Source organism: Schizophyllum commune, assembly GCF_000143185.2.
Source record: "Schizophyllum commune H4-8 unplaced genomic scaffold SCHCOscaffold_16, whole genome shotgun sequence".
Taxonomy (NCBI): domain Eukaryota; kingdom Fungi; phylum Basidiomycota; class Agaricomycetes; order Agaricales; family Schizophyllaceae; genus Schizophyllum; species Schizophyllum commune.
The window spans coordinates 368,522-384,697 of NW_026089553.1; the positions used below are offsets into that span (position 1 = coordinate 368,522).

The 16,176-nt window shown below is 56.4% G+C and overlaps 9 protein-coding genes across 9 annotated transcripts; 6 read left to right on the forward strand and 3 right to left on the reverse strand.

Annotated features, from left to right (window-relative positions):
* Window positions 1-865: 865 nt before the first annotated feature.
* SCHCODRAFT_02644610 (uncharacterized protein) lies at window positions 866-3,190 on the forward strand. Its single transcript, XM_050346398.1, has 8 exons — window positions 866-1,211; window positions 1,272-1,443; window positions 1,650-1,659; window positions 1,714-1,807; window positions 1,864-1,916; window positions 1,970-2,095; window positions 2,145-2,708; window positions 2,774-3,190. The coding sequence occupies exons 1-8, from the start codon at window positions 894-896 to the stop codon at window positions 3,111-3,113; spliced, it is 1,677 nt and encodes a 558-aa protein (XP_050197152.1). The 5' UTR covers window positions 866-893; the 3' UTR covers window positions 3,114-3,190.
* A 546-nt stretch (window positions 3,191-3,736) lies between these two features.
* SCHCODRAFT_02644613 (arad-like aldolase/epimerase) lies at window positions 3,737-5,353 on the forward strand. The gene is made up of 8 exons (XM_050346399.1): window positions 3,737-4,059; window positions 4,112-4,215; window positions 4,265-4,301; window positions 4,354-4,441; window positions 4,507-4,761; window positions 4,812-4,978; window positions 5,039-5,047; window positions 5,107-5,353. Exons 1-8 carry the CDS (start codon window positions 3,874-3,876, stop codon window positions 5,161-5,163), a joined length of 903 nt encoding a protein of 300 aa, XP_050197153.1. The 5' UTR covers window positions 3,737-3,873; the 3' UTR covers window positions 5,164-5,353.
* A 212-nt stretch (window positions 5,354-5,565) lies between these two features.
* On the forward strand, window positions 5,566-6,116 carry SCHCODRAFT_02673580 (uncharacterized protein; the record flags this gene model as incomplete). The annotated part of the gene is made up of 2 exons (XM_003026364.2): window positions 5,566-6,048; window positions 6,102-6,116. 2 exons carry the CDS (start codon window positions 5,566-5,568, stop codon window positions 6,114-6,116), a joined length of 498 nt encoding a protein of 165 aa, XP_003026410.1.
* Window positions 6,117-6,191: 75 nt separating this feature from the next.
* On the reverse strand, window positions 6,192-8,387 carry SCHCODRAFT_02644619 (uncharacterized protein). The gene is made up of 3 exons (XM_003026278.3): window positions 7,049-8,387; window positions 6,834-6,999; window positions 6,192-6,776 (listed from the first exon to the last, which is right to left on the reverse strand). Exons 1-3 carry the CDS (start codon window positions 8,309-8,311, stop codon window positions 6,253-6,255), a joined length of 1,953 nt encoding a protein of 650 aa, XP_003026324.1. The 5' UTR covers window positions 8,312-8,387; the 3' UTR covers window positions 6,192-6,252.
* Window positions 8,388-8,711: 324 nt separating this feature from the next.
* SCHCODRAFT_02520540 (uncharacterized protein) lies at window positions 8,712-10,286 on the reverse strand (the record flags this gene model as incomplete). The annotated part of the gene is made up of 4 exons (XM_003026277.2): window positions 8,712-9,130; window positions 9,187-9,352; window positions 9,403-9,782; window positions 10,004-10,286. 4 exons carry the CDS (start codon window positions 10,284-10,286, stop codon window positions 8,712-8,714), a joined length of 1,248 nt encoding a protein of 415 aa, XP_003026323.1.
* A 344-nt stretch (window positions 10,287-10,630) lies between these two features.
* On the forward strand, window positions 10,631-11,175 carry SCHCODRAFT_02644633 (uncharacterized protein; the record flags this gene model as incomplete). The annotated part of the gene is made up of 3 exons (XM_003026363.2): window positions 10,631-10,670; window positions 10,719-10,776; window positions 10,832-11,175. The coding sequence occupies 3 exons, from the start codon at window positions 10,631-10,633 to the stop codon at window positions 11,085-11,087; spliced, it is 354 nt and encodes a 117-aa protein (XP_003026409.1). The 3' UTR covers window positions 11,088-11,175.
* Window positions 11,176-11,314: 139 nt separating this feature from the next.
* On the reverse strand, window positions 11,315-12,388 carry SCHCODRAFT_02644637 (ribosomal protein L28e). The gene is made up of 5 exons (XM_003026276.2): window positions 12,325-12,388; window positions 12,169-12,228; window positions 12,055-12,108; window positions 11,812-11,994; window positions 11,315-11,443 (listed from the first exon to the last, which is right to left on the reverse strand). The coding sequence occupies exons 1-5, from the start codon at window positions 12,355-12,357 to the stop codon at window positions 11,336-11,338; spliced, it is 438 nt and encodes a 145-aa protein (XP_003026322.1). The 5' UTR covers window positions 12,358-12,388; the 3' UTR covers window positions 11,315-11,335.
* A 473-nt stretch (window positions 12,389-12,861) lies between these two features.
* SCHCODRAFT_02753665 (Nucleotidyltransferase) lies at window positions 12,862-14,957 on the forward strand. Its single transcript, XM_050347282.1, has 6 exons — window positions 12,862-13,211; window positions 13,261-13,431; window positions 13,486-13,867; window positions 13,922-14,153; window positions 14,200-14,333; window positions 14,383-14,957. Exons 1-6 carry the CDS (start codon window positions 12,985-12,987, stop codon window positions 14,581-14,583), a joined length of 1,347 nt encoding a protein of 448 aa, XP_050197154.1. The 5' UTR covers window positions 12,862-12,984; the 3' UTR covers window positions 14,584-14,957.
* A 174-nt stretch (window positions 14,958-15,131) lies between these two features.
* SCHCODRAFT_02593950 (uncharacterized protein) lies at window positions 15,132-15,955 on the forward strand (the record flags this gene model as incomplete). The annotated part of the gene is made up of 3 exons (XM_003026361.2): window positions 15,132-15,488; window positions 15,539-15,658; window positions 15,709-15,955. The coding sequence occupies 3 exons, from the start codon at window positions 15,132-15,134 to the stop codon at window positions 15,844-15,846; spliced, it is 615 nt and encodes a 204-aa protein (XP_003026407.1). The 3' UTR covers window positions 15,847-15,955.
* Between the last annotated feature and the right edge of the window lie 221 nt (window positions 15,956-16,176).

Here is a 16,176-nt window from a genome sequence, read left to right on the forward strand (position 1 = left end):
AGCTATTCAGCCACTCTGTGTGCACGACCGCTAATTCAGCGACTTCGACAAACCATCCTCTCGGGATGCCGTCCCTCGCCTATCTACCGCTGCCCTCTGAACCCTCTCTACCGCCGCACTCCACGGAATTACTCGCTTTGAAAAGCTCAGTCGTATCGCAACGTTACTCTCGCCTATCTCTTTGCTCGCTGGCCAGCGAACGTTGGCTGATACACACTTCAGTATTTCCCGCCTGTGCCCGCGCTGCGTTGCTCGCCGAATAGTTCTGTATAGTCACGCCGTACGAAAGCATTGTTTGCGTCCTGATACAACGGGAGGAGCGTTACCCAGTACTCGGCAGTCTGATTCGACCGTCGCTCGCCCCTCGACAGTGGCCGTCTTTTTCAGTACTGCCTGCTGTGCTTGTGCCAGTCAATGACCTGGCCTCTCGGGATCGTGTAATGGTTCAGTGCTTACATGCTCGCGAGAGCGCAAACCAAGGTGGTAGATGGAATATCTTTACCTTGGCTGATTCACTAAGCCCCAGCAATATACTCCGCCATCTCACGAACGTTGTGAGGGAATACCGCGACGTTGACGCACAGCGCATGGAGGACCGAGATGAAGGCGGCAAGCCTTCGTCGAGTCTAGCGTTTCACGAGATCACCCAGCGACGAGCAACCAAGTGCCCTGTTCTTGACAAACTCTCCAAGGTCGCCGTCCTCTGTTAGATAGTACCGCCCGTGGGAATTCCATATATTGCCCAACAATGCCTTCCTTTTCCGGAATACTTCCGCCCTCCGGCCGTGATGTCATGTCACTGACAGAGGCTCATCGGGCGCTCGCCTGACGCGGTCTCCCGCTTCTGCATGTATGCGCGCCCTTCCTTATCTCCCGCCATCTTCCACTGATCAATGGCGCCCAACGAACAGAAGCAGGTCTTCCGCGTCGCCCTCCGCGGCGACGCGCTCCTCACCTCCCCGCGATGGAACAAGGGCACGGCGTTCACGACGGAGGAAAGGCACGCGTTCGGGCTGACGGGGCGCCTGCCGTATCGCGTGAACACGGTCGAGGAGCAGGTCGAGAGGGCGTACGATCAGCTTTCGGGGCGGAGTGATATTGGGAAGAACTCGTTTCTGCAGAGTATGAAGGCGCAGAATTGGGTGCTATACTACAGTTTGATCGGCAAGCATCTGCATGAGCTGGTGCCGATCATATATACGCCGACGGAGGTGAGTAGGAGCCGGTAGCAGGGCCAGGAGTTGGAGGAGGAGGCTGACGCCCGTTCGCAGGCAGAGGCGATCTCGCAGTACTCGCACTTGTTCAGGCGGAGTGAGGGACTCTTCTTGACGTACCATCACCGGGATGCGATGGAAGACGACTTCCTTGAGCAGGTAAAAGGGAGGGACATTGACCTCATTGTCTGCTCGGACGCGGAGGCGATCCTGGGCATTGGCGATCAAGGTGCGTCGCGTCGTCAGCCTAAGCCGGACGCGTCCTGACCGTACTCTTCCAGGTGTCGGAGTGCGTGCTACCCTCAGAAACGCTCACGACGCGTGGAGTTGACCCTTCATCCTCTTCACGCTCTTCAGGGCATTGGAGTGCGTCTACAAACGGCCTATATGCGCGCTTCATCTAACCACGGAAGCAGATTTCGGCCGCCAAGTCAGCCATATACACGTGAGCGCGTCCTGCCGTACCCAGCCCTTGCCTCCTTCTCATCAAGCTTTCTAGCCTCATAGGTGGTATCGATCCCTCGAAGTGCCTTGCCGTCACCCTTGACGTTGGGACGGACAACGAGGAGTTGCTGGGCGATAAGCTTTACGTTGTACGTCTACAGGACCCGGTGGTCTATTCGGGGCGTAAATACTGAGTTTCTACAAGGGCTGGCCGCATAAACGCGTCCGGGGGCAGGAGTATGACGACTTCATGGAAAGGTCAGTGTGGCGATATGGTTGAGAGGATGACGGGCTCAAAGGCGCTTTGATAGGTTCGTGCAGCTCGTGCGCAAGCATCTGCCGCATTGTCTGCTTCACTTCGAGGACTTCGGTGTCACGAATGCGAACCGGCTCCTCGCACGATATAGGCATACGCATGCCGTGTTCAACGATGATATGTAGGTGACACTTTAGTCGCTCGCATCTGCAGAAGCTGAATACATCCAGTCAGGGAACCGGCGCGGTCACTCTCGCCACTCTGATGGCAGCCGTCGGCGTCGCGAAGACTAAGTTGGGCGACCAGAAGGTCATCATCTACGGCGCAGGCTCCGCTGGCCTGGGCATTGCACGCCAGCTGCGCGACGCCATGGTTGCCACCGACGGCCTCTCAAAGGAAGAAGCCACCTCCCGCTTCTACCTCCTCGACCGCTTCGGCCTCGTCCGCAAAGGCCTTGCCGCCGAGCGCGTCCGCGAGGACCAGGCGGAGTTCGCGCGCGCCGAGGAAGAGTGGAACCCAGACTCCGATACCGCAATCTGCCTGCTCGATGTCGTGAAGCGCGTGCATCCGACGGTGCTCATCGGCACGTCGACGCACGCGGGCGCGTTCACGAAGGAGGTGATTGAGGAGATGGCGAAGCATGTGGAGCGGCCGATCATCTTTCCCTTGTCGAATCCGAGCCGGTTGGTGGAGGTGCACCCGCACGATGCGAACGAGTGGACGGGCGGGAAGGCACTGTTGGCGACGGGGAGCCCGTTCCCGCCGGCGAAGATGCCGAGTGGGAAGGATTATAAGTGCGTTGCGTTTACCCTTAGGCTTTTTCTTACTCGCCCACCCACTGACACCTCTCGCATCCCAGCATCGCCGAATGCAACAACGCCCTCGTCTACCCCGGCCTCGGCTTTGGTGCCATGCTCGCCAAGTCCAAACGGGTCACCGACACCATGATCATCGCCGGCGCGCAGCGCCTCGCCGCGCTCTCGCCCGCCCTCTCCGACCCCGACGACGCGCTGTTGCCTGATTTTGGGGACGCGCCGGATGTGAACTTTGAGGTGGGCGTCGCGGTGGCGGAGCAGGCGGTGGAGGAGGGGACGGCGGGGGTGGGGTGGGCGAAGGAGGAGGTGAGGGCGAGGGCGGAGGAGAAGAGGTGGCAGCCGGTGTATGGGGAGTATATCTATGATCCGGAGGGGGAGAGGTAGGAATAGGACTTGAACAGCGAAGTTTGAACATGCAATGTACCACTTTATAGAATAATCAAAGACAACGGAATACTGTAGCATCGCTGATCCAAAGACACAACATTTACCGGATAGGCCGACCGTTGTGGGTCCATCACGTGGCAAACCTTGTGATGCGTGATTTGGAGGTTATTTGCTATATTTGGTAATTATTGATCTTGCCCTCAACTTCCATCTTGACCACTTTACCAGCGCCCGCTCGGAATGCTGCCCTCTGCAGCTCTCGCAGACCTACGCACAAAGCATGTTGAATAGATTTACTTCCTGCAGACAGCTGGTCGGCTTCATTAAGCCGTGATACCCATGGGAAGCGGATGAGAATAGCTCGCGATGCCTTACACCGCTCCGTGCCCTTCTAATGCGCCTTGCATTGATAGCAATTCCCAAGCGCTCCTCCTGACCAGGAACTTGAATAGGCAAAGGTGCGTTTCTTACGTCGCCGCCAGCCTCTCGGACCCTGTTCACTCTTCCTCGCTCCAGCGCCGACGGCCGAATAGCGGCCTCTTCATGCAGCCCTTCAACGGGCCTTCCAAGTCGGCGGAAACGGGCGCCTCTTGGCCCCGAGGTCTCATGATTGCCATACACAGTGGTCTTCTTCAACCGAGTATCGACTCGGCATCTGATATAGCCAGCTGGCTATATAGACGTCGGTTCTCGGCAGGGATGCCCACTCTCGCTGCAGTGACGTGTGCGCGATCGACTTGCTTTCTCTCCAAACGAGATGGCTCCTACCGCTACTAGCGCCAATGGAACCGACTCTACCACCACGAGGAGCGGCCAGAATGTGAAGAACCTTAAGAAAGACCCTGTTGACCGAACCTGGCGAGGGAATAAGGCGGGGACGATCACCATGGACCAGCGCATCCCGAAGTTCGACGACCCGTACGAAGAGCGGGAATGGATCAAGGTGCGTGGACTACAGTCATTCGGGACACGGGTGCTCAAACGAAGTCGTGTAGGCACACTTGGCTGGGGCGCTGCGATATATGGGAAAGAAAGGGTACGGCGAGGGCGTCACTGGCCATATCACTGTCAAGGATTCGGTCCTCCCTGATCATTACTGGTGCGCGCACTACTTCACTCTCCAGGCAAACGAGGCTGACATGTCACAGGATGAACCCGTTCGGCGTGCACTTCTCGTCGGTGACGGTACGTTTTGTAACTAGCTGTGAGTAATGCAGTTACTCATCGAGCCCCTCAGAAATCCAAGCTCGTACTTGTATCCCCAGACGGCTATGTGACCGAACACGGCGCACAATACCCCATCAACATCGCCGGCTTCTTCATCCGTCAGTCCCCTCCCACTACCTGTCCTTCTTCCGCATATTCTGATACCTCCTCTACTCTCACCCAGATTCCTCTATCCACAAAGCCCGCCCAGACGCGCGAGCCATCGCTCACTGCCACACCATCCACGGCAAGGCCTGGTCCGTCTTCGGGCGCCCCGTCGAGCCACTCACGCAAGACGCATGCGTCTTCTACGAGAACAACAGCGTGTACGAAAACTTTGGCGGCGTCGTGTTCGCGCAGGCGGAGGGCGAGAACATCGCGAAGGCGCTGGGTTCGAAGCACCGAACGTGTATATTGCAAAATCATGGGCTGTTGACAAGTGCGTTTGCCACGTCGTATGTGTGCGTGCGATGCTGACGTGATCGCAAGTCGGTGACACGGTCGACGAGGCCGTATTCACCTTCGGCGTGCTGGAGAGAGTATGTCAGGTGCAGCTTCTAGCGGAGGCGGCTGCGGCGAATGGGATACCGAAGACGCTCATCGGCAGGGAAGAGGCTGAATTTACGGCTTCGACCTTTCAGGATAAGGACCTGCTGGTGAGTGATTTTACCAAGCACGGTAGGCTACGTTTGCTGATCGCTGGTCATACGTTCCAGTACATGAACGTGGGTTTCAAAGCTTTATGTGCTTTGAGAGCGAAACGACTAACCAACCCATTATTCAGTTTCAACCCGATTACGAGCTTCTCTTGGAAGAGACGAACGGGAGATTTCTCGCATGAAGCTCGAGCCAAATTTGATACTCAATCTGCATAACTATTAAGAGTATGAGCTCTGAGCCCGATGGCTAGTTCCCAATTTCCTTGTTCAAAGCGAGACAACACATCGGACGAGAGGCGAATAGAGGTCCCGATGCAATGCAAGGGAGCGGCAGTAGACCTCCTGCATAAGTGCCGGCTTTGTGAGATGGCATAACTGGAGAGAGCCAGATACCGATTTCGGTTCCACTTCGAGCAGTGGCCACTGGCCGCGTTCAAATCAACAAGAACACGTGGTCAAACAAAGGCTCGGATGTTATGCACGTGATTGCCACGAGTTCGCGCGCATGAGTTGTGTCGCGTCGCTGATCCAGTTCTTGCATTCTACCATCACCGCCCTTGCCACTCGTCGCTCGCCCGCTGACCATGACATCCGAGGATACACAGACCAGCATCTCTCCTGTCACTCATCGCGATGGGGCAATATCTGGGAAGCAGAAATTGCGCGAATTCACGATCACAGTCCAGGACATCGTCCCGCCCGGAGTCAACCTCCACGACAAAAGTGTCAAGCACTGCTACATCCAATCTCGACCCACCTATTACTTGGGCTACTTTATGTCGACGAGGGGGTTCTACGAGAGCATGAAGAAGAGCGGGAGGGCGGAAGCGACCATGACGGCCACACTTGACAAGTACCTCGCGTATATAAAGGAGAAAAGTGGAATAACGTGGGGCCATGGGTTAAAGAGGGAGATCCTAGCTGGAGAAGAAAGGTGGTTGATCTGGCTGATGAGGTCTGGGCGCAAGGAGGATGTGTACACCGCAGAGCCGGAGCTGGTTGCCGACTTCCGGAGACTGCTGGGCGCTTGCGTGGATCCCGGGATTATCATATACAATCACTCGAAGGTGAGTTTGCTTGCATTTTCTCCGTCGATCGCGTGCTCACCAGTGTTTTGTAGCACTTTATATGCTGATGGCGTATCGCTGTCCAACGATCGGGTCACTGCTCTACGACAATCCTCTACAGCAGAGGCGTGCCAGCACGTCGCTTGAATGTCGGAGGGAATCGATATATTAGTAGGACTATGCCGGATCATGACGAGACAATTTCTACACAGCTCGTTGTATGTACTCCGGAGAATGAGGAGGATTATAGTAGTTAATGTAATCTTCGGATTGTGCGAACTCCTTAAGCAGCCTCAGTGGCATCGCCTTGACATGATAAACTCTGACACTGGTACCGCAGGTCACTTCCGCCAAGACCAAAACAAGCGACTCGTCTCTGATGAACGTTGACTCGGTCCGATGGATAAGACCCTCGTACCCCGGCTTCTTGAGAAGGCTGGTGAATGTATCGGCCCCGCCAGCAAGTCGATCCTCCAATATGCTCGGTTGTGTGGGCTGGCTGGGATGGTCCTCCTGATCCTCTGGCCAGCTATCCTCGTCCAAGAATACACGATAATCGCAAAACAAGCGCGAAATATTGATCAAGATGGAGATCGTGGGCGGCCGTTCGGTAGGTGGCGCATTTTCCTGCAAGCGCTCGACGCTCCGGAGAATCGCTCGTGCGTGCATGTTCAAGTAGTGGCGCCCACAAACGGAGATGAAATGAGCGTCTTCGGGGAAAAGTGTATCTATATTGTCACGTTCGTGAGCAACCAAGATGGTAATACCGACGTTAAACCACGTACTAAGCTTAGATGAGGAGAATCTGCGCAAGTATCCCAAGTGACTCGCATCACTGCCTGCGCACACGTCTTTGTGCAGAGGCCGATGGGAACGCTGACAATCCTTCGAGCAATAGAACGCGTCAAGGCAGGCACAGCGTCGAAGTTTTTTTGCATGTTGTGCCCGACACTGAAGACCAGGTCAAAATAATCTTGTAGACGCTGCGCTTTCTGCTCACCTCAGGAAGCGCGCAGGCCTTGTAGTATGACGCACGCCGCACCAACTCGCGTTCCTTAATCCAGGCGTCGATGGCGGAGAGCACAGCAGGAGACGCAAATTTCCCACTGATGAACGTCAACAGATGCGTGCCCTTGGGGCAGAGGGCACGAAGCACGCAGAGTCGGTACGTGTTTTCAGCGACGAACCGTATCGCTGCGTAGGCGAACTCTAGCTTCGCTTCCTCTATGTCCCCGTTCACCACCCAGAACAAGCCTGCAAGAGCGTCCTCCCGCAGGGCCCAAGCAATCGAGCGACCGTCCTCGCAGGACCTCCATATGGCGTACAGCACCATGACCACGCCGATGGATTTCGAGGGGCCGCCGCAGCGATGATCGCACAGAGTGCGCATAAGGCGGACGAGAGAGCGTATGGTTTCGCGTCTGTGTTTTGTTACAGGAAGTACCGTCTGCGCAAGCCTGGCAAACGCGGCCATGTGGGTCTGGAATGCGTTGATGCTCACGAAAGCATCATCGCTGTTGGTGCCGGTAGCAATGGCGAGAAGCTTGTGCGCGTGCTGAAGGGCCCGACGGTAGGCCTGCCGAGGGCGATTTCGTACAGCTACGAGCACGCCGGCGACGCAGAATGGATCAGGCGGAGAGACGGAAAGTGGAGCACGATCGATGCTTCCAAATCGGTCTCTCTCCTCGATGAACGCTCGTTCGCCCATCGCATTGGTGACAGCGCACGCAATGGCATCCATGCAAATGCCAAAGTTCGTTCGACGAGTGTAGTACTGGTCAAAGCGCAACCATAGATAGAATAGCAATCGATAGAGCTGTGGTGTTTCTGCGCATAGAGTGGCGACAGGACCCTGGCGGGAGACGAGGGTATAGATCACGAGGGCGAGAATTCGGAGGGGTACATGTCCGAGGCGGCGCGTCCCTTTATGATGCATGGGGTAAAGATAGTCGAGCCAGAGCATGAGCGTAGGCCACAGAGTACGCACGCAGTCATCGAACATTGCGTTAAGCGTCTCGTCGGGGCGATAGCTGGGATCAGGCTGGATCTGGAACGTGCCTGCGCACTCCAAAAACTCCAGTTCCTTCACCACAGCATGGATCTGCGGAGATTGGAGTCCCCAATTACAGTCATTGAGTGTGAAGGGATCAAGCAACAGGTGGTGGAACGTAGTCGCTGGTGTGCTCAAGCGCGCTCTCACAGCTGCGATCTTCTGCCTGGTAACGGGAGGTGGGCCCCTTCGTAAACTCTCGTACGTTGGCATGGCTGCGGCGAATTAACCGTCTGGATACTTGGTTGGTCAGCGACGAACGCCAGCGGTTGGATTTGTCGAAGGGTGTTGCGAGGAGGAGCCGGCATGTATGGGGACTTCCAATCGCTTTATATGAAGGGCGTTACTCGCATGAGTTACGTGTATGATTTTTCTCTTAGAACGATTGCTGCGCCGATAGAACGGTCACCTGGGCTCTTGTGAACCTTCTTCAAAGCGCGGATACATTCATTTGAGCTCACCCATTAGATGCGAAGGTCACGCTCTTAGATTGGGACATGACCCTTGCATCACAGCGTCCGGGCGTCTCGCAGCATGCTTGACTCAGACGTACATCTCCTGTTCCATCGATTTCTAACCACTCGAGGCGCGCAGTCGTCACAATTACACCGACTCATCGCCCGCGCGTGCCTGCAGAAAGCCGCAACGAAGCCAGACCTATCGCAATGACATGTATCCCTTCGCCGCTCTCCGTATCTAGCACCTTGGCTACGATATGCACGGGCGTTTCCTTGTTGACCGTGCCAGGAGGATCGTCCGGAACCTCGTAGCGCCAATAACCCGATGGCGTACCACTCGCGGCGTCCCCCTGCTCGTCGCCGGCGGTCTCAGTGACCAGGGGGGTGACAGAGAGTGTGTACTCGCAATGCACGCGCGCGACGTCGACCTTGAGGATGATGGCATGAGCGGGCCTCATGGGTGGCGTGTTCTGCAGAAAGTCGTCGATGCTCTTCATGACTATAGAACCGTTCGCGAAAATATAGTCCCTGGCGCAGACGCCGATGAAGTACACGTCCATGAGACGGCGCTTTGCTTGAATGAGTAAAAACGTCAATATATGCGAAGGCGCGCAATATGTCTGAACTCACATAGTATAGAGATACCCAGGCTGCGCATGTGATCGACGTGCACGCGGCTGTCGTTGCATATATGCTTGTGCACGGGCCAATCGGCGCGTTGGCACTCCTTCGAGCAGTATCCGGCGTTGAGGCATGGACAACGGCGGACTTTGCGTTCGGCCTTCCGATGGGTGCACTGGCAGTGATGTTAGTTAGGATTGACGGCGATGCTTGCTGTTCACTCACGGTTTGGTTAGAGCACACGTCCTGAGTATATATGTGGGACGCGGACCTCACGCGTTCCGAGATCCTCTGACGCATAGTGGCGATCAAGCGCGGATGCATATAGTCCGCGCAACGAAAGGAAAAGGCGCGATCCTCGGTGGCAAACGCGCGCGCCACGCGCAGATGGAAGGTGCTTTGAGCGACGAACCAGATCGCGTCGTCGACGAGACGTTTGTGGATGTCCACGGTATACTGGACATGGCGCATAATTGGCAGCACGCCGTACTCTATCGCCCACGCGATAGAACGCCCATCCTTGCATGAACGCCAGATGGTCGCGAGCAGGTGGACCACCCCGATCGCGTGTCGGAACTTTCCGTCTTGCCTGATCAGGATCGAACCTGGACAGGCCCTGGACAGGCAAATTGACTTCGTCAAAACGCATGATAGAAAATAACAAATCACACAGTCGTGTAGTCACTGTTCTTGGGATTCCAATGGTACCGTTTTCATGCGGATACGACACCTGAGTGCCGACTTATAGGGCACCGAAATTCAGCTGAGATCGACTCCAGGGTCCTCCAGGATCAAGTCTCTGCACAGCCCCTGCACAGCCCCTGACCAGGTCCGACGGGTTTCTCCGACACGGGGTCACCATTGACGCGGAAGTCCTGAAGTGAACGCAAGATGTGGACGAGAGCGTTGATGGTGCTTCGCGAGTGTGCGCTCAAAGGCAGAGATTCTTCTGCAAGCTGGCAGACTGCATCGATCTGGTGCTTCAGAGCGCTGTTGATGGCCCGGTCGTCAGGATGCGCAAGAGCCTGGGTGGCCAGCGATATGAACAATGTGACCACCATACGATATGCGACAGGCGGCCATAAAGTCATTAGGTAAGCGATCCGCATGGAGGATGGTCAGAGGCGTACTCACCAGTTCGGCCCATCCTCGACGGATTGCATCCATGATTGCTACGCAGTCAACTCCTTCGTCCAGCCATACCTCCACCAGCCGCGACGCGCTCACCGGATGGTGGCGAGTCTCGCGGTCCAGCCCGAGCGGGACCACCTGACCGCCGAGCAGGCGAGACGCGAAGTCCCGTGTCACGATCGTTAGTCGTCGCGGCCCCACCCCGGGCATGATATAAGGGCACACGTAGGTCTCGGAGGCGCATTGACCACCCTTGACCACATTCGACGCGTATACGAGCCCTTTCGACTGCGTACACGACACCCTCGCCCATATTGGAGTAATGGCGAACAACCAGGAGATGAAGCACCCCGCGGCGGCTGGTGAGTTCGCGAGTGAGGCATATCAGCCGCATACTGACGCCCGCGCAGTTAAAGTCGGCGGACAGCGCCACTTTATGAGCAGGAGACCGAGGCCAGCGTCCACAGCGTGAGCATCGCGAAGACACGGACCAATATCCGTCTGACTCACCACCACCATCCAGACCGCGCACGGAGGTACCCGAAGTCGCGGAACCCGTCAGCGATGCGTTCGACGACTACCCTCGCCCGACGCCCAATCATGAGCAGCAGCAGGAGCATCCTCGGCACGATGAGGTGCCGAAGAAGGCGAGGCAGGAGCGTCACTTCGAGCAGCCTCGCTGGAATGCGAAGCAGGCGATGAATGCCATGCCGAGGAATGCTGGGGCCTTTGCGACGGGCGCGCGCATCGCGCAGCCTGCGAGCAAGATGGCCATGTGAGGGGATATCGAAGGACACAGAACACATCACGAACAATGGAAGATAGGAGCAGTAACGCGAAGTTCAATACCCCGTACTCGTACTTGTATTTGTAGCCACGCCAGTCGTCTTGAAGCTTGCCCGGAGCCTCACGAAATTGAAGTTGCAGTGAAGAATGCGTGTCAATGCGGCGCGTGCATGGGTCTGCATAGAGAGCATGGGCGAAATACATGGTAGCATACAACGTCAGACGTCAACGGCGAACCCGCTCAAGCGGTCTCAGCCACGGCCTTCTTCTTGCCACGAGTCTTCTTCGGGGGTGACGGTTTGGGCTCCTTTTGGGCGGCGAGAAGGGCGGAGGTGCGGGCGAGGACAGCCTGTGTGAAGTGTTCCGGTCAGCGTCGATCCATGAGCGCGAAGAGCAAGAATGGAAGGATGATAACACAATGAAAGGCAAAGGGTGATGAGAAAGGTGAAAGAATGTCAACGCCAAAGAGTCGGACGGCCGCGTGGTGCACCGAACGGACCCCGATAGCGACATGGCGAGCACCCGCCGAGGTTTGATCGGCCTCGACGGGATCTTGATATTGCAAACGTGTCCACGCCCAGCCTTCATGCACTTTGCAGTGTCTCCAGTGGGTTCTAACGAGAGTGCGTTTTGGGGAGGGGAGAACAGATGGATAATGAGGAAAGAGGAGGGAACCAAGCAAGATCTTATTTGGCGCGAATCAGGACAGAGACGTACGGGGCGGAGGTCTGGGCGGTAGCCGCGCTTCGCGGGGCTGGCGGCGATGCCGAGGGCGCGGCGCGGGCCGGAGCGCGGGCGGATGGTGGTGGTCGAGCGCGCGGACGCGACCTTGCTCGGCGCGGCCTTCACCTTGCGAGTGGTGATCTTGATGCCGTTGGGGGAGTCCGAGACATCGATGGCCTGCAAAGCGGAGGATGGGTCAGTTGATATGCGCCTGTGTAGGAGGGCATGCGAACGCACCTTGGAGTTGGCCAAGCCCGAGTACTTGTACGAGTGGACGTTCGTGAGGTTGCCCTGTTATGTCTGGTCCGTCATGATCCTGTCTGTCTTTGAGGGAGAGACGGGGCAACGCACGGGCTCCTTGGAGAAAACTGGGCCCTCAGGGACCTTCTTCACAATGAAGGAGTTGTACTTCTGCAGAGCGGGTCAGGATGATGTACTTGCAAGATTGCATTCCGATGAAGCGACGAGAGTCGGAAGGATGGGTCGGCGTATGAGACGGATACTAACGCGGATGAGCAACCACTCGAGATCGTTAGACATGATGACGGACTTGGCTTGTGCTCGTCGCTGGACTCGATGAGGAACAGGCGCTGCCGGCTCGTCACGGGACTCGTGGCTCGACTGTACAGTTACGCCACAAAGGTGGCATACTCGAACCGCCACGTGACAAACTCACTTGCGACCATCTCCCTCTTTATGGCCATGGCATGGGCGATGATAAGCGAAATATGGGCTTCTTAGGCCACAAATCTATTTTTGATGCCTCTATGAGGCCTACCATCAGCGGAGAGTGTTATTGGCCCAGTGAATGCTCTCTCAGTGCTGTATTTCAAGGGAAATCGAAAGTTCATTCCTACCGCTGTCCACCGATCAATACCGACGAGTCGTTCAACCGACATGACATGAAACGTGCTATCATCTTCATGCAAAGCTTAGAGGCGTTGTCCAGCAGCAGGTCACAGTGCACACACTGCGCACTCAATGTATGAACGCGTGGTCAGATTCGGCCCGATCCAGCCGGCCTGACGCACGTTGATTTCCAACAACCAACTTCAACCCCAGCCACCTGCTACCCTCGCCGTCCGCCAGCGAGCGTATCGAACGAGCTTCCTCGCCTGATTGTGAAATTCCATCTGTCTGAATTGTCTTTCTCATACCCTTATCTCCATGTCCCGTGCCGGACCCTCGTCATCCGGCTCTCGGTCGCTCTTGCAGCGCATAAGCTCCCCGCCACCTCTTCTAGATCACAATGCGGCTTCCGGGCCTTCGCATGACAACTCGCGGAAGAGACAACGCAAACGGAAGCGCGAAACGCCACCACCAGAGATGCTGTACACGCCGTGGCTCGACCTCTGCCGCGACCAATTTTCGCGCTGTGAGAGCGCAATGGACAAGTGGGTGGCTTCCTTTGTTGCGCTTCTCCGCTTGACGAATGAGTCTCAGATTGCATTACGAGATACTCGCATACGAGCGATATATGGCGCCGACACCGCAGGAGAATGAGGCGCGGTCTCGGACGCAGTCGCTCATAATGAACGCGCTGCGGGACCTACCTTGTGTCGGCCGCCTTCAGCTGTTTGGGAGCTCAGCCATAGGCATCGTCACCCCTACCAGGTATGCGCAGCTCTACTACACCTATGCGTCATCTGAGTGTCACGTTGCTCTCAGCGACCTCGATATGGTCAACGAGAATTCCCGCCTCGCTCAAGCCGGTCAGCCCGCCTGCATCGACGCGCTCTGGGCCATCGGCAGGCGCCTCCGCCAACGGGGCATCGTCTCTGAGTTCAACGTCAACAAATGGGCCCGCGTGCCCATCATCACCTTCGCCACGCGCCCCGAGTTTGGGCCCTTCGACGTTGATATCGGCGTCAATAATGTCGACGGGCTGAATGGGGTGCCAATTATGCAGAAATATCTGAGGACCATGCCGGCGCTGAGGCCGCTGCTTTTCGTGCTGAAGCGCTTTCTGGGGCAGCGCGATCTGGGGAATGCGGCGAAGTCGGGGCTCGGAGGCTATGGACTCATGTGTCTGATCGTTGCATTCTTGAAAGTGAGTGAAGGCCATGATGGCGTAGCGTGGCGAACTCATCTTGACTTCATGTAGAATAACCCGCAGGGCCGACCCCAGTCTTACATTGATTCGCCGCTTGAGGAGCGATCGCTCGGCATACTGTTGCAAGACTTCCTCGAGTTCTATGGGACGAAATTTGACTATGAAGCTCTCTATATTGCGCCGGAAGAAGGAGCCTATCTCCCGAAAGAAGAAGGCGAGGAATGGCTCGGCGACCTCGAGAAAGCCGCCAACCGTTTGGTCATCAAGTGCCCGGTCACGCCCGGTACGCGCGTATGAGAAGACGCTGATATGCACTCAATGTTTGCTAGGACACGACGTTGCTCGCTCTGCGGGGAGAACCGCACAGATAGTCGACGCTTTTGCTGCCGGCTTGTCCATAATCCAGGAGGCCAACCTGGCGGATGAGACAATACTCGGGGCTCTCATCGGAGTCCCCCAGAAGGTATTGTTACAGGCGATACAATCGATAACTGTGACTGACTTGAGTCTAGGTCATCGACAGACGCGTCAGCCTTCGCCATCTGGTCGATAGTGGTGGCTATGGTCGAACATACGTTGCGCCACAATACCAACCATATGCTCAACCGCGTCGCGCAAGACCACCATCGCCTCCGCGCGGCCGATACCCACCATACCGCAGTCACGATCGTCCTCCGCCTTCCTACAAACGCCCGCGACATGACTATTACTAGCGGGTTGACCAATACAATACCTACCGTATTTGGAAACGCGGAAGCTCTTGGTTGATCGCCGCCGGTCATCACAATTTCGTCACAGATGTCACTCGGCAACTTCTTTTTGACGGTCACAACTCCTTTCAGACAATGGATGGGATTCCACGAGGTGCGTTGAGGCGCATCCCTTTGTATCTCCAACCACGCGCGCGCGGGTATCGTCGGCTGCCCTTTGGCCCACGCGGGGTAGACTGCTTTGAGTGGTTGTTTTATCCCTTTTTCTTGACCAGGCCGGCCTTTCGGCCTTCAAAGTCGCAATGGACAGCTCAAGATAATCGGCGGGCCAACGCGATAGTCTTCGAGCACAATGAACGATCTTCCCTTTGCGCTTGTCCCTTGTCCTCTCTGGGGGTTTAAATACCCAAGATGATGGAGGTTATCCTCATCCTTGTCCTGGCTTGACGCCATCTTCTCTGCGCCTCGTTCTCTGGCCCGCCTTCGCACATTCGCGCTTCGTCTCCTCCTACTTTCTTTTCTACCCCGCTTCCTCGCACATCTTGCACGCCATGTCGTTCAACTTTGAGGCCTACAACGTTACCTTGGGCGTGCACAGGGACAAGGGGTCGCCTTCCTTGGGCTTCAACGAGTCCTCCCTCCGGGCTGCGTTGATCGACAGCCGCCCGCTGCCCGAAACTTATCGTCTCGTCCCTTCGCCGGTGCCGGTCCTCGGTGATGTGACGAACAGGGTGAAGACGGAAGCGCAGGAGAGGATCATCTGGTTCGACCACGCGGATGGCCGTCGCGGGGTCCGTCTGCAGTTCCTGCACCCCCACAGTCAGTCCATCGTCAAGAAGGTCGTGAAGAACGCGGATGATCCGGTGTTCTCGATGCTGGACCGCAAGCGCATCACCATCGTCATCGCTGTGAGTATCTCCATCTACCGTTTCTGCGCCTGGGACTAACAATGTCATAGTGGCCGGGCTACGAGAACGTCTCATTCTCTACCGAGTTGGATCTCGTGACGCCCTACGGGCCCGTCACCCGCGGCATTGTTGCGCACGCTGTCTCTAGTGCCATGGCCCACTTCATGGAGGTTAGTATCGCTCCCGGAAGCTCCTAGGCACGCTCTGACAATCCCTGCAGAAAGTCAAGAACACCGTCGGCCTGGACCCGGTATGGAAGATCAGCCATAACCGCATCCAGCTGAAGGACGTCATCCTCCTCTCGCTGTGGACCGCCGACACCAGCGTCTGGCACGCCAACTTCGCCCTGTCGACCTAGACAGCCCTCTTTACCAGTCGTCGCTCTGGCTAGCGACGGCACCCTCCCTCTCTTACGAACTCGACGACGCGCATCGGCATTGCATTACAAGGATTACCCACAAGCACGTAACTTATTCAGACTCCACATTGTAGCTTTAGCACACCAGCAGTACACCCACCTGTAGCATTTCCATCACACCTACCTTGTACGCTTCGCGTACCACATTGTATCTATACGCATCGCGTACCCATTGTATACTAGTACCTTTCTCGGCTTTTTTCGATGTAGCACCAGCATACTCTAGTACAGCTCACATTAATCCCACTGTACATCGGAGTCTTCTTAAAC